Source organism: Eubalaena glacialis, chromosome 13 (genome assembly GCF_028564815.1).
Source record: "Eubalaena glacialis isolate mEubGla1 chromosome 13, mEubGla1.1.hap2.+ XY, whole genome shotgun sequence".
In the NCBI taxonomy this organism is placed as follows: domain Eukaryota; kingdom Metazoa; phylum Chordata; class Mammalia; order Artiodactyla; family Balaenidae; genus Eubalaena; species Eubalaena glacialis.
In genome coordinates this window covers 21,974,812-21,990,775 of record NC_083728.1, presented here as the reverse complement: position 1 = coordinate 21,990,775, position 15,964 = coordinate 21,974,812, and the positions used below count along the sequence as shown (strand labels likewise).

The 15,964-nt window shown below is 48.1% G+C and overlaps 1 protein-coding gene across 1 annotated transcript in view; it reads left to right on the top strand.

Moving 5' to 3' along the window:
- Positions 1–15,559, top strand: part of BPI (bactericidal permeability increasing protein) — a 29,954-nt gene extending 14,395 nt beyond the window's left edge. The window contains exons 7-15 of the mRNA XM_061208787.1: positions 316–407; positions 3,810–3,986; positions 5,019–5,078; positions 6,497–6,664; positions 7,773–7,840; positions 9,991–10,033; positions 12,841–12,904; positions 13,971–14,047; positions 15,521–15,559. Of these exons, the coding sequence (XP_061064770.1) occupies positions 316–407; positions 3,810–3,986; positions 5,019–5,078; positions 6,497–6,664; positions 7,773–7,840; positions 9,991–10,033; positions 12,841–12,904; positions 13,971–14,047; positions 15,521–15,559 (788 nt within the window). The remainder of the gene's footprint in view (positions 1–315; positions 408–3,809; positions 3,987–5,018; positions 5,079–6,496; positions 6,665–7,772; positions 7,841–9,990; positions 10,034–12,840; positions 12,905–13,970; positions 14,048–15,520) is intronic.
- The last annotated feature ends 405 nt before the right edge of the window (positions 15,560–15,964 follow it).

Here is a 15,964-nt window from a genome sequence, read left to right as displayed (position 1 = left end):
AATGTGGCTCAGAGAAATGAAAGGACTTGTCCAAGGTCACATAGATTTCAATTCAAGCCCAGGTCTTTCTGCTCCTTGACTCTGTGTTTTAGCCACGTCTCCAGGCTGTTGGAAGAAGGGAGATGATATCTCTGAATGTGGGGTGTGGGCTCATTTTCCTTTAAGGAGAGCTCAGGGAGGGCTCCCTGGAGGAGGTAGGAATGGAATTAGCACTGCAGGTCTTGATTCAACTTTAGGGGATGCTGGCCCTGCATCCCAGGCCCCAAAGATGCTGCCATGGGGAGCCAGTTCATGGTCCATCTTCTTTCCCCCTAGTGACAACCAAAATAGACAACGTGGCTGGGATCGATTACTCTCTGGTTGCACCTCCAAAAGCCACAGCTGATAGCCTGGATGGGCTGTTGAAGGTAAGACTTACACCAAGAATCATACACCCTCACACCTTTGCCTCAGACCACCTCCCCGCCAGACTCCCCATCATCCCTGGAGACAGATCTTATGACTCCACCCCTTTCCTATCCATCCTCACTGCTCTCCCCAGTCCACTCTCCTCATCTTCTCCCGGTTCCAGTCACACTGGCCTTCCGGCTATTCCTGAAATGCACTACGACTGCTCCCTCCCCAGGGCCTTTGCACTTGCTGCTCCTTCTAAACAGGAGGCTCTGGCCCAGATATCCACAGAAGCTCTCCCTTTCCTCCTTCAAGTCTTTGCTCAAATATCCTCTCCCTAAAGAGGTCCTCCCAGACCACTGTTGCTAAAATAGCGCCCTCCTCTTCCCCTATATCCTGCTTTATTTTTCTCAGCAGCACTTAGTACACACGGTCGCAAGCTTGTCTCCCTCAATGTGATGAAAGAAAAAGGGCTGTGATTGCTTTGTTCCTTTTTTTTTTTTAATTAATTAATTAATTTATTTATTTTTGGCTGTGTTGGGTCTTTGTTGCTGCACACGGGCTTTGTCTAGCTGCAGCGAGCGGGGCTACTCTTCATTGCGGTGCGCAAGCTTCTCATTGTGGTGGCTTCTCTTGTTGCGGAGCACGGGCTCTAGGCACGCGGGCTTCAGTAGTTGTGGCATGCGGGCTTCAGTAGTTGTGGCTCGTGGGCTCTAGAATGCAGGCTCAGTAGTTGTGGCACACGGGCTTAATTGCTCCGCGGCATGTGGGATCTTCCCGGGCCAGGGCTCGAACTTGTGTCTCCTGCATTGGCAGGTGGATTCTTAACCACTGTGCCACCAGGGAAGCCCGCTTTGTTCTTTACTGTATGTGTAGCACCTAAAGCTATGCTTGGCATATAATAGGTGCTCAGTAAATATGTATTGGATGGATGGATGGATGGATGGATGGATAGATGGATAGATGGAGTTAGTTTCATTTCATGCCACTTTCCCCCTCACTCCCCAGCCTCCAGCCAAACTCACTGGCCTTGCACTTCCTCAACATATCCAGCTAGTTCCCACCTCAGGGGCTTCGTCCTGTCCATTCCCTCTGCCTGGACTCCCCTCCCTCCCATGCCCTCCTCTACCCCACTGGCTTCTTCTTATCCTCCAGTGGATGTGGGCTGGGTTGTCGCTCCCTGAGCAGCCTTCTCGGACCTCCTCAGCTGGAATAAGTCCCACTCCCTGAATCCCCTCTGGATGTACCTCAGTCCCTCCACAATCGGTGATTGGCTTGTTTGTTTACTATTTACTTGTTTGTTCTAAAACACATTTGATGTCAAAAAGAAAATGTAGAAACCACAAAGGAGCAGAGAAATAAATAGGAGGGAAGGAAGGGAGGAAGGAAGGGAAGAAGGAAAGAGAGATTACCCTCATATTACAACTCAGAGATATGCACCGTTGACACACAAGTTACAGTCTTCCAACCCTCCAATCCTTGTCTCTGCCGAGACACAGGAAATTACACACACACACACACACACAGACATGCGTAACAGAGGCAGAAACAAATACACACATAAACCACATATATAGACATAGAAGTACATACACGCACATGCATGTATACAAGTCATATTTTACATGCTGTTTTACAACTTTTAAAACCAGAACAGTATAATGTGAACATCTATCAATGAAATGTCCTCCCGTAGCCCTTTTACTGGCTCTTGGGTCTCTCAGTGAACAGCTTGTGGTAAGGTACATGGACAGTGCCCGCTCCTGGGGTGTCTGTGCTCTTTCCATTTTTCCCACAAGTTTAACCAGAGCTGCCTCGAATATCCTCATAGCTGGATCTCTGCCCATCTTTGACTATTTCCTAGAAGTGAAATTGCTGGACCAAATAGTATAGTTTTTAAAAATCTAAGTGATACGATGGAATAAAAGATTAAAACAATTCCTATTTATCCCTAACGAATGAGAATGTCCTGTTTATTGCCCCCTATCCCCACTCGGGGCTCCTGCCCAGAGGTAATGGCCGTCAGCCGTGGAGGGTCTTAGCCCTCCAGTCTCCTGGTCCTAAGCATTCACATATACATATGTGAAAGCCCATCTAGTTTTGCTGAGAATCTGTTCACACGTATGAATACACACTGTTCTTCACTTGCTTTTCTCACCTAATTATATATATTAGAGCTGGTTCCTGTTTGGTACATAGGTCCACCTGTTTCTTTTATTTTTGTCTTTTATGTTTTCTTTTTTTGTCTTTTTTTTACACCTGATATTTTTAAGAGTTGCATATGGTATTTATTCTATAGTATGGGTGTCACAGTCATTAATTGTAAATAATGAAATGATCCAAAAGTACAGAGAATATTGCACATTCTCATGTACCCACCACCCAGATTTAAGACATGTTACACATTTTGTCATACTCACCTCTGATTTTTTTTGAAATGAAACATTGTAGAAATAAATAGCTGAGGCCCCCTCTACCCTCCAGGGAATCACACGGATGACGTCCCTGTGTGTCCCTCTTGCCTGTGTGTGTCAATAATTCTTATATAGTATGTTTTTTTTTCACACACACACACTGTATTCTATTTTTACAAGAGATAAATAGACTGACACCAAGCATTGTAAATGGATGACCACAACAAAAGCAACAATGATTGCAATTACCAAACACGAAACACACTCATACTATGTCATAATATTGACATTCAGTCCAGTAATCCTCCATATAGTATGTTTTATAGGCCTTTAAATTTTACATAAATGGTATTCTAACATATGTATCCATCTACAATTTGCTTTTTTATAACTCAACATTCTTATTTTTTTAGCTAAATAAGTGATCTGTTTTTGCAATGTGTTGCCAAATTGCTCTTCAGAAACATAAACATATAATCCCCAGCAGCATGTGAATACTTTCACCAAAAACTGGGTCGTATGAGCTTAAAATACACACACACTTAAAACAGTTTACCTCTCTCTTGAAAATTTTGCTAATTTGATAGATGGAAACAAACAAACAGAACCTCCTTGTTCTCTTAGGAGAATTTCTGCGCTTCTTTGCAAGGTTGAGGCAGAGCCAACGGCGTGGTTGGGAGTGTGCTTGCCGGACTCTGGCTGCCCAGGTTCAGTTCCTGACTCTGCCACTTACCCTTCTGAGTGACCTTGGGCAAGTCACTTCACCACCCTGAGCCTCAGTGTCCCCTCCTGTAAAATGAGTATAATCTCACCTACCTCACAGGGTTGGTGGGAAAAGCACTTAGAAAGTAGCCCCAGGAGAGATGCTATTGTTAGTTTCTGGCCATGGCTTTCTCCTTTGTGAATACGTGATTGGTATACTTAGCTCGTTTTTTCTTGAAATGGAGACATTGAATTGTAATTCCTGAAGGATGCCCAGGCTCACTCTGCCGCCTCCACCCCCAGGGGGAGTTTTTCAGGCTGGCCCACCGCAGGCCCCCTCCCTTTGCCCCGCCGGCGCTGACCCTTCCCACCGACCACAACCTCATGGTGTACCTGGGCATCTCCGAATATCTTTTCAACACGGCCGGGCTCGTGTATCAAGAGGCTGGAGTCCTGAATCTGACCCTCAGCGACGACATGGTAAGGCCAGGTGGAGGTAGATGTGTGAAGAGCTCTGGGCTCAGAGTGCAGTAGACGGTCTGGATCTGAGTCTTGGTTCACAGTTGGGGAGATCAAGGTCTGGACTCTAGAGTCAACCAGACCTGAGTTCAAATCCCGGCTCCCCTCTTTTCCAGCTGGTGACCTTAGGTGGTTATTCAGCCTCTCAGAGCCTCGGTTTCCTCTATTTCCTCCAAAGGGTGTAATGAGGGTTAAATGAGATATGAATGCTGGTGCAGCCCCAGCACAGGTTTATCAGCATGGAGGAAGTCCTCTGAATACTAACAGTAACAGCCAACGTTGACTGAATACTTGCCATGTGTTGGTCTGTAATCCAGCCTTATCATCATATCACCGTTATCGTCATCATCCTCACTGTATATTTGTGGCTGAGTCCTGCTCTGGGCCTCAGTTTACCCATCTGTAAAATGAGGAAATGACCATCTTCTCCAGAGTCTAGGGGCAACCTGATCCCACCCTGGTCACCACCCACACAGGGTTCCTCCTACACTGCTCCCTGAAGGGATGCCAGATCCTCCCTCTCTGTAGAGGCACCAAAGGGATGCTGACCCCCACATGTCCCCCCCTGTGGAAATAAAGAAAGACCACCCGAATGAGAACTCTTCAGGGCAAGGGAGTCAACCTCTATCAATTGCGTTTGGCAGAGACTCAAAGGCAGACAGGGGGCAGGAAAGCTTTATAGTGAAAAAAAGGGAGGGCTTCAGGTAGGCTCTTATGGAGGTTGTCGGTGCGGGGAAGCTGGAGGTGGGCTAACGGAAGCCGGGCATCCTATGTGATTGGTTTGAGGAGCATATTTGACTTTTTCAATACAAAAAATAGGGAAGCTGGTGGTCATTGATCATGCCCTGACCACTCTGGGTCAGCATTCTATTGTCATATGTGGTCTGGCCATGGTCTGTTTGTATATTCAGCCTCTCACCCCTCATATGGAATTTGCCCCCGAATCTATGACATAATCTTCCAAGATCCTTTTCTCTTCTTCTCTCGCTACAGTTTCCAAAGGAATCCAAGTTCTTCCTGACGACAAAATTCTTTGGAACCCTCCTACCCCAGGTAAGAAAGGATCTGTTCCCCTTTAGGCAGGCCTGGGGGAGCTGAGGAGGACAGGCCTCTGCTGAGTGGCCTGCCGAGAGCGCCCCTCTCCAGATCCAGAGGCAACCCAGCCCGAGAGTATGGAAATAGCTTTGTGCAGCCCATCCCCAGTACAGAGAAAGGCTCCAGGCATCCACGTGACCAGGTGTGAGGGTAGATGCTGAGGGCTCATCCATTCAGCAAATATTCATTGAGGGCCCACCCCACTTCTGGGGCCCTGTGCTGGGCATCCAGCAAAACAGACCATATCCCTGCCCTCCTGGAGCTCCAGTCCAGTGGAGAGAGAAAATTATTGTCAGACACCCAAAACAATAAAAAAGAAAATGCAGACTGTGATAAGTGAAGCCAGCACTTATTGGCTGAAGTTGATGAGGTCACTTCAGACAAGGCAGCGGAGGAAGGCCTCTCAGTCTGCTTGGGCTGCCATAAGGAAATGCCACAGACCAGCTGGCTTAAACAACAGAAATTTATTTCTCACAGTTTTGGAGGCCAAGAAGTCCAAGATCAAGGTGCCAGCAGGTTCCGTTTTTGGTGAGGGCTCTCTTGCTGGCTTGTAGATGGCTGCCTTCTTGCTGTGTCCTCAGATGGCCTTTCCTCTGAGCACATGGAGAAAGAGCAAGAAAGCTCTGGTGTCTCTTCTTATTAGAACAGTAATCCTGTTGGACCAGGCCCCAGTCTGATGACCTCATTTAACCTTAGTTACTTCCTTAGGGCCCCATCTCCAAATACAACCACACTGGGGGTTAGGGCTTCAGTATATGAATTTGCAGGGGGCGGTGGGGGGGCGGGGAGACACAAACTTTCAGTCCATAATGGCCTCTTCGGTGGTGGCACTTCCAGAAATTTCTATACAGGAGGTACTGGTGTAGAGGAGGAGTGACTGGTAGGGGGCCAGGGGAATTGTCTTGAAGCTTCATTTGCATAACAATGGCATTCTTTTTACTCAGACTGTGAGTTTACCTGGGGGAGGATTGGAGGCTAGCTGAGATGGGGGTGTTGCCAAAGCTCTCCTCTGTTCCCCCTTGAAGCCACCACTGCTCTCTAGACTTGAAGGAAGGAAAAGAGCGAAGCTAGGGAAGAATACAGGACAAGCATTCAGGGAGAGGGAACAGAGAGTGCAAAGGGTTTCAGATGGGAAGAGAGCAGGTCATATTTGAGGGAGAGAAGTTCCTTGTGGCTGGAGTTAAAGGGCAAGAGGCAGAAGCACGGGGCGTGAGGTTGGCAGGGTACCAAGTGCTGAATTATGCAGTCTTTACGATTTATTCCAAAAGCAATGGGAAGACATTGGTGGTGTTTGTGCAGGACCAGGACAAGATTGGATTTAGAAACATTTTAATAAAATTGCCCCTTTTGTTGGTTGTCCCTGCTGGGGGCTGCAGGTGGCTAAGATGTTCCCTGACATGAAGATGCAGCTCCTCATCTGGGCCTCCTCCCCACCGAACGTCGCCGTGTGCCCCACCGGCCTTGACCTCACTTTTTCCCTGGATACCCAGGCCGTTGCTGTCCTCCCAGACTCCTCCTTGGCCCCCCTCTTCCTGCTTGAGGTGGTAAGCTGCTCCCGGGTGAGAGCAGATGGGGAGCCCTGGACAGGGCCAAGAGCATGGCCCTCAGAGTCAGAGGGACCAGTGTGAATCCTGCCCAGACTCAAACCTGGACTGTGTGTTTCCAGGGCCTGAGACTGGCGCCACTGTCCTACTGCTTCTGACTTCTACTGGCATTCATTCATTCCGTTGTTCGTTCCGTCGCTGGCTTGAAATAGGCGTACTATTTCCAATTCATTCACTTGTATCTTTGATCATTCAATTATGTATTTGTGGATTTGTTCATTTATTCATTCAATCAATTATTCATTTGACTGCTATCTTGAAATATACTATATCTTTGCTGGTTCATACATACATTCATCTATTCCATCATTCATTTACTTATACCTTTGTTCAATTGATCATTCATTTGTATATTTGTTTGTTCATTCATTCCTTTATCATTTATTCATCCATGCATATCTTTATTCTGTCCTTTGTGAGTTTAATCCTTCACTTATTCAAGTATTTATTCCATGATTGACTTGTGCATTCATTCATTTGATCACTCTGTCACACCGCAAACATTTGGTGGCACCCACTCTGGCAACTGAAGGTGAGGGCCAGATTCTCCCCACCAGGAGGTACTCAGGTCTGCCCAGTCTCAGGCTGAGGCCCGTTTTCCCCACTTTGCAGATTCAGTGGGTTCTGAGGGGGTTGCCCAAGGCCACACAGACAGTGGGCAGGAAAGCCGAGGTTGGGAGTCGTGGTTTCCTGACTCAGTAAACATTCGTTGTATGAATGAATGAATGAATGTCTGTGAGAATAGGGCTGGCCTGGACTCCAGCCCCACAGCCTGTCTCCCACAGTCCACGGGAGTGGCCTGGGAACGCTGAAATGGTCTCAGAAGCAGGGGGAGAAAATGGTAATTGGTTGACAGGCCAGGACTCATCAACAAGCACAAAGTTTGCAAAAGGAAGAGTCCTCTCCTCCGTGGGTCCCACAGGTCTGACCCAACAATGAGGGCTCCTCTGCCGAGCCTTTGTGAAGCTTACCTTCCGGTCTTGGAGGCTTCGCAGAGTCCCCAGCCCCTGGGTCAGGGGCCTTCACTTCCTGGATTGTTTCTTTGCAGAACGTGAACGTTTCTGTGGATATTCGTGCCAAGTCCAACAGACTTGTTGGAGAGCTCAAGCTGGACAAGTAAGTGGGCCTGTGGGCACGTGAGGAGGGGGCTGCCCATCTGTTCTTGGTGCCTGTGGGCTAGCAATGACCTTACAGTGTGCCAAGCTTTCCTGTTCATCCATCCCATTTAAGCCTCAAACAGTGCATGGTGGGCACAATATCCGCATTTTGCAGGCAGTGAAACTGATGCTCAGAGATGAAGTGACCTGAGACCACACATTATAGGGTGACCGACCATCTCAGTTTGTCTGCAGTGTCCCAGTTTTAGCACTGAAAGCCCTGCAGCCCAGGTCACCCCCCGCCCCATCCTAGGCCCACTCATGGCTGGGCAGTGCCAGCTGATGAATGTGCTCCAGCCCCCAGCCACTCCACGTCCCTGGCCTTCCTTGGCACTTGGAAAACACTTCAACTTCTTCACACCCTTCCTTGGGACTTCATCAGCCATCTCCTGCTGGGAGACCCTGGAATCCGTGCCTGGGTTGGAATCCCAGCAGAGGAGGTTGTGGTTAGGGATGTGGGCTCTGAGGTTGAGCCTGTTGCCTTGGAAACGCAGCTCACCTTTGGCAAGCACTGAACTCTCCAAACTTCAGCCAGTTTCCCTGGCTGGTAAAATAAGCCCAATAACTGTTTTTTGCCAACAGCATCATTTTGAGGGTGAAATGAGGTATTAATATGTGTTGCAGTGCTTAGAACACTTCGAGGGATACAATAAGCACTCAGTAAGCAAGAGGAAAAGAGAAAGACAGAGGGGCGCACAGAAAAAGAAAAAAAAAAACAGAAATGAGGGAGAGTCAGAAAGAGACAGAGAGACAGAGAGAGACAAAGGAAGGGAGGGAGAGACGCAGAGAAAGAGAGAGTGAGAGCAAGACAGACAGACAGATGGAGAGACACATTAACAGGAGAGACAGAGAGACACAAAAGGAGGAAAGAGGAGAGAGAGACAAGGAGATACACAGAGATCAAGAGTGAGGGAGACGCACAGAGTCGATGCGGTGACCCCCGCATTCCAACCTGGCGTCTACATCTTCATCACTTTCACACTGTTTAAACTGAGTCTTGACCCGCATTCCTCCCCATTTCTGCCTTCTCTCTGGCACAGAGCTGTCCTTCCTAACCTTGAGTTTGGCTCCTGAGGTTTACGTGCTGCTTAATTCTCCTGGCATCATTTTGACAAGTGTTAGTGCTTTAGAAACATGTGGATTTAATTTTCCTGGAAACACCCATGGGCCTCTCAAGTAGAGGAGCTGGGGAAAATAGAGCTGGGTGATGGCTGAACACAGACTTTCTAAAACATGCAGGGATGGGGGTGGTGAGAGTCCATAGGGTAAGAGTTTTCAAACTTTGTAGGGTATTGGAGACAACAAAAGCTTTGGCATCAGGGAGACCTGTTTGAAATTCTACTTGGCTGATTGTTAGCTGTATGACCTTGGGCAGATTGCTTGACTTTTCTGAGTGTCAAGGACCTCATCTGTAAAATGGGAGTGTGATGGCCCTTGGCTCTTGGGTATTACAGGAATTCAATGGGATAAAGCAACCAACATAGTGAATGATAGGGGTTCAATAAATAGCCATTTATTTACCTATCTCCTAGATCATTGTTAAGATGCCATAAAGTCTGTAAATATGGGTTTGTTTATTGGCTCAAATAATCGAAAAGTCCAAGGGTTTCAGGCAAGGGTGGATCCAAGTGCTCAAATGATATCCTTACAACTCTGACTCTCTTGATCTCTTGGCTTTACTATCCCTTATTCTGGCTTCATTTCCCAGCAGGCTGTCACCAAGTGACGGCAAAAATTGTTACCAGCATCTCCCTAATTTTGCTGGAGAAAAGAGAATACCTCACTTCCAATATTTCCAGCAGAAGTCCTGGGACCAGCTCTCATTGGACCAGCATGGGCTAGAGGTCAATCCTTGAAGCAATCACCATGGCAGGGGAGATAGACTCTGCCCGTTGGCCAGCCCACCCCAGAACCCAGCATTAATAATGTAGGGAATGGGTGACCGTCCAAAAGGAAAAATCAGGGGGCTGTCACCATAGAAAGGGGGAATGGATACAGGATGGGAAAACCACACAGTATCCACCAGAGTGGGCCCCTTCTCCCCAGCAACTGAACTCTAATATGAGTCAGGCTAATGGTGGTCTCAACTTCCCCCTCCTCTTCTCACAGGCTGCTCCTGAAACTGAAGCACTCGGACATCGACCACTTCCCGGTGAGTCTGAGGCCGTTGGTGGCTCCTTCCTTCCTCTGATCTTGAGATAACTGTCCTGAGGGCACCTGGGCTCATAGCATCATTTCAACAGACCACTGGTTCATTTGCATATAATTTGCCTGTGAAGTAATGATGCGGGGAGCTTTGTGGGCACAGAGACCCGAGCTGGAATTGCTGCTCCAAGCTTACTAACTGTGGGCCTTGGGCAAGTCACTTCCCCTCTGTGAACTTTATATCTTCCCCACAAATCAGGGATAATCCTTTCCACCTGAGTTAGTGTGGTGAGTTTTAAATGGGCTTAAATGTGCACAGTCAGGTACAGAAAATCTGCTCAACAGATGTTTGTTGAATGAACAAGTTAATTACTTTATTGATACCTACTATGTGGCAGGCACTGTTCCCCAGGTGTGGGAATGTGCTGATGAATTAGACAAGAAAGTGACTTCTTCTAGAGCCTACATTGTAGTAGAGAAACAGACAATAAGAAATGAAGAAGATCATTTCAGTCAAGATCAATGCTATGAAAAACTAAGTGGAGGTGCGGTAGAAAGTGATGGGGGAGGTTAAGGGTTAGACCATGTGATCAGGGAAAGCCTCTCTGGGGAGGTGATATTTGGGCTGAAGGAACCTGCAAGGTGAAGATCTGTTGCAGGCAGAGGGAATAGCAGGAGCAAAGGCCCTGTGGTGAAACAAGCTTGGAATGTTTGGGGAATGCAGAGAAGCAGTGTGGCTGGAAAAAGCAAGTAGGGGGTGTAGAGAGGCAGGCAGGGGCTGGCTCGCCTGAGCTTTCTGGACTAGAATAGGTTGTGTTCAAAGGGCAGCAAGAAGCTGGTGAACGTTTCATGCATGGAGTGACATGATCTGATTTATACTTTATAAAAGATGCCTCTGGCTGGTATGGGGGGAATGGATTACAGGGGACGAGAGTCAGACCATGTGGATCGTTGGGGAGGCAGGTGCATTTGCCCATGTGAGAGATGATGGAGGCTGGGTCTAGGCCAGGAAGAAGGAGAAAGATGGTGGATTGGAGACACACTTTGGAAGTAGAACTAGAACTTGGTGAGAGATTTGATGTGTGTGGCGGGGGAAAAGGCAATGAAGAATGACTCCTAGATTTTTGGCTTGAGCAGCTGGGTGAATGAATGGCAGAGTCACTTAGAGATTGAGTAGGGCAGGTGGGAGGGAGACGACAGGTGTCTTGCCAGCCCAAGTAGATGATTCCACTACCTGGAATCACAGACTGTCATCAAATAGACTCACCCCTGCTGCTCCCCCATCACCACCCTCTGGCAGTGGTGGGGAGTTGCCCCTGTAGATAGCAGGTCAAGTGTACTTCAACAGCCGACCTGAATGAGCATCGCTCTTGTGACTTCCATTAGAAGCCACAGTGTGCTAATTCTGTCCACAGTGTTTTACAGCACATGGCCCGAATCTTACAGAGAGCCTCTTGCTAAACCTCTGGAGAACATTTCCTTTGATCTCTGAAATGCCCCCCAAGATTTCTACCGAGTGGGTGCCTTATAAGCCACCCAGCCCTGAAGTCAGTCCCAACATCCCCTCCAAATCCAATGGAAATCCAGCCAGCCATTTCCATCTGATAAGATTACAACAAACAGAAGGGCCCAAAGCAACCTCATTGTATTTTCATGGATTTATTGGTGCCAAGGCTCTCATGGTGGCAGCTGGACTCAGTCAGTAACTAACTTCTGCTTCCGCAGAAAATAAAAATTTAAAGTTCCCAGATTCATGAGAAGAAGGGCACCACATTTGATGAGCCCAGGGAATTACAGTCTGGGGAAGGAAACTCAATTGTTCTAGAAATAAAAATGTACATATTTACAAGTTATAAATGTCACCACTACAGGCAATCATCTTGAGGGTGTTACATTATTTTTGAATTTTTTTTATTATAGCAAAAGCAAAACATATACATTATAGAAGAGTCAGACCCTACAGATTTGCAAAACAAAAAAAAATAAAAAACCATTCCTGTTTTCACCACTTAATTAATAATTTGGAGTACATCCTTCCTGACTTTTTTCTATGAATATTTAATAACAGAATGGAATTACATGGTTTCTGTAACCTACTTTTTCTTTTTTAAAAAATTTTTATTGGAGTATAGTTGATTTACAATGCTGTATTAGTTTCTGCTGTACAGCAAAGTGAATCAGTTATACATTAGCCTGCTTTTTCTTACTCAAAAATATATCACGAAAAATTTGTGCTGATAATTATATATCTACAATATCATTTTTAATAGGTGCATAGTATCTCTTAGTATCAAAGTGCCACCATGTTCCCCAGATGATTCCCCAATTGTTGGATATGTAGGTTGCTGTTAATTTATTGATTTGGTTCTATTTATTGCACTACTTCATTTCCTTAGGATAAATGCCTTAGAGGCATGTTTGCTGGCCCACCATGCACACACATTTTTAAGGCTTTGGATGAACATTGCCGAATAGCCCTCCAAAAGTTTGAACTAATTTGCTCTCTAGCCCACAGTGTCTGAGCGGGTGCATTTTCTTATGCAAAGCTTTTCATATTTAAATACTCTGTGATGACCTTCCTTACCTCAGCCTTGCCCCCTACAGCCTAGAATGTGATTTGCATCTGGAACCTTTAAAGCAAAAGGGATCACTTTGGTGACCTTGATCGAGCTGCAGAGTTTTCGCGTCACCCCTGTGTCCATCTCTCAGCGGTTTTCCCAGCTGCGAGGTTGCCCTGGGTGGGAGGGAGGGTGACGGAGGACAGCTGATGCTACAGTGCCCTGATGTGCGTCCCATCCTCCTCCTGATCCCCAGGTTGAATTGCTGCAGACTATCATGAACTACGTTGTGCCCACTGTTGTGCTTCCCAAGATTAACAGTAAGGAGTTTGGAGAAAGGATTGATTTTCAGTCCTGGGGAAGAGGCGGGGCGGGGGGTGGGGTGGGGTTCGGTCCTGAAGCCACCGAATACCCAGCCCCAGTTGTGGTAGCTGGAGGTGTTGCCCTCAAATGAACCTCAAATGGCACCTGACCCAGAAAAGGGACGGGAAAAAGGGTTGAGTTCCTCCTATGTGCCCATCCAGCCCCTAGAGACAGGGGATAGCAACGTCATCAGTTTTTGTAGGAGGAAATGGGAGATCAGAGAAGCTAAGTGATTGTTCCAGGTCACAGAGAAGGTGAGAGATGGAACTGGGATTGGATCCCAGCCCTGAAGCCAGAGCCCTAGGTCTTTTTCCAACTCCGAGAGAGAAGGACCAAGGAAGAAGGGCGAACCTGGGCTAACGCTTCCACTCAGCTCACTCACTGGTGAAACCCCTGACCTTTGCAGAGCCAGGGGCAAGGGCACAAATAGAGGCCCACATGCTGTGTAACTAGAACACTTAGAAATTGTAAATGAAGACAACAAATTATTACATATAGACTCTGGCTTCTCCTCCTACCTTGACAAATGCAGCTTCATAATGACCTGAGGGACCAGGCTGGAGTTTAGAATTCTCCAGAGTTTCACACCAGAATGTGGTGGGATGGGGGAGCTGGCCCCTGACCACAGCCCGTTTCCGGTTTCATCCTAAACATCGAGGGGCTTCATGTGCATATCCATCACATGTCCCCGGGGGGCCTCCACAGCCCAGCAAGCAGCCGCTCCGGCTGTCACTCGGGCTGGGCGTGCACCAGCAGTGCCGGCCACCCTCAGGAGGGTGGTCTTGGGGCTGAGGGGGCGGGAATTCACCAGTCCTGGGTGCTTGGAGCGCGGTGGAGGAGAGAGTGGGAGACTCCAGGCAGCCTCTTCACAGGTTTCTTCCCAGAGCCAGGCATGCCGGGCCAGGGGAGCTGCCGGCAGGCCGGGCTGGCTGTCTCGGATCCCTGCCCCTCCCTCCCTCTACCTCCCTCTTCCCTACAGAGGAGGTACCTTAACCTTAACCTCTACCTTAACCTCCAATGCAGAGAAGCTGCAGAAAGGCTTCCCTCTCCCGCTGCCCGCCTCCATCCAGCTCTTCAACCTGGTGTTTCAGCCTCACCAGGTGAGTCCCCAAGCTCTCCTTTGCCAAATCTCCCATCACAATAGCCACCTTCCTCCATGTCAGCTCTGGATCAAGTGCTTTCTACCCTTACAACAATCCCAGAGGGTGGGCGCTGTTACTAAACAGAGAACAGAGGCTAAGACTCAGAAAAGGCCATTACATGAAGTCCAAAGTCAAAGCCAGGTCCCTGCTTTTAACCATGAGCTGCACCACTCCCACCCTCCACTTGGTAAAAATGGAACTCATGTGGTGGCCCCAAAGCCTCTTTTATAAGGTGGATGCACTTAAATACTTGACAAGTAGGTGTCACATGCCTTCCTTTGCATCCAGCATCCTTCTAGGCCCTGGGGTATAAAGTGCAGGGTCTGGCAGATTAAGATACCGGAATGGACGGCCTCCTCTTCCCTTTCCCTCAGCCTGACCCCCAACAGCATCTGACACTATTTTCCCCATCCATGGAATGCTTTCTTCTCTTAGCTTTGAAGATTCCCTCTCCTGGTTTTCCAGCCACCTCTCACTGGGCTGTTTGGTCTCCTTTGCTGGTTCCTCCTTCCCCTACCAGTGGGGGTTCTCCAGGGTTCCTGCCCCGGCCTCCACCCTTCCCCCACTATTGCTTTCCCTGGTCACTTCCATCAACTCAGGCTCAACAGCCACCTTTGTGCCGCCCAGTGACCCGGCCGTGCTTCCAGTCTCTTCTACGTGCCCGAAGTGTACCTACGCTGGTTTCCTTGGTGCCTCCATCCTTAAACCCACTATGTCCCAACAAAGCTGATAACTCTGCAAGGAAAGCATCACCCACTCTTACATTCCTTACCGCTGTCCATGGCTTCCTGATGACCTGGTGGCCCTCCTGGGAAACCCCCACCCAGATTCCTCCCTCTCCCTCACCCCCAACATCCAGCCCATCAATCCCTGATTCTTTCAACTTAATGGGAGAACTACCAGGGCTAAGAGACAGTAGAGAAATAGCTGAGCGAGCAGAGGAAACACATCCCCACGTTCCCCACATTTTACCAAGTTCATCCTTAAAATAAAAAAATGACCCCATAGGCACAATTTAATTCCTTCATTTCTGAAAATCCTGAGTGAAGGGCAAGAAGGAGAAAAAGAGAAGTGGTTTTGCAACTTTGATTGCAAGGAGGGCTCCCTGGAGCTGCCAAGAGGCAGGGATGACAAGTGGAGGCCTTCCCAGCAGCCTGGGGGTCTCCACGTCTGAGAAGAGAACAGCTGGCAGAGAAGCTGCTGACAGATTCACGGGCCTTGGCAGCCACTGATGTGCAGACCCCAGGGGTGGGATGCCAGGTGCCCCCCGCCCCACTCACCCCTGCCTTTCTGTCAGCAGACAGGCCTGCTCTGCTCTCTCCTTCCCAACAGACAGGCTCCCAAAGTTTCCTTCTAAAAACCCAGCATCCCCATATTCACAAATGAGGGGTACTCTTCTGGCTGATGACGGCCTTCTCATCTCTCCCCCAGGATTTCCTGCTGTTCGGTGCAGATGTCCGCTACAGCTGAAGTCCCCATGGGTGCTGGGGGCTGTCAATCACATCAGGAGGTGAGGGGCCGTCAGCACCCGCTCCTGACAGGACCCATGGGGCACGGGCTGCCTCCCTCCAGGCTTCCCTCTCTAGCTCTTGACTCGGAGACTCTTGCAAACTTCTCTGAACTCAGATTCAGAAATGATCTAAACATGGGAACCTTGTTCCTTGGAAAAGTGTGTGATGTGTATTTTAGGGATTATGAATTTCTTTCAAGGGCTAAGGCTGCATGGACATTTCCTCCAGGAATTGCATTTCAATTGTAATCACAATATTTCTCTTTGTGCTTCACACAACATTAAAAAAACAAAAAACAAAAAACAAAAACCCTGTTTTTTCTGTGGAATTCTGTGTGATGGTATGGTTTCTTCTTGTTTTATGT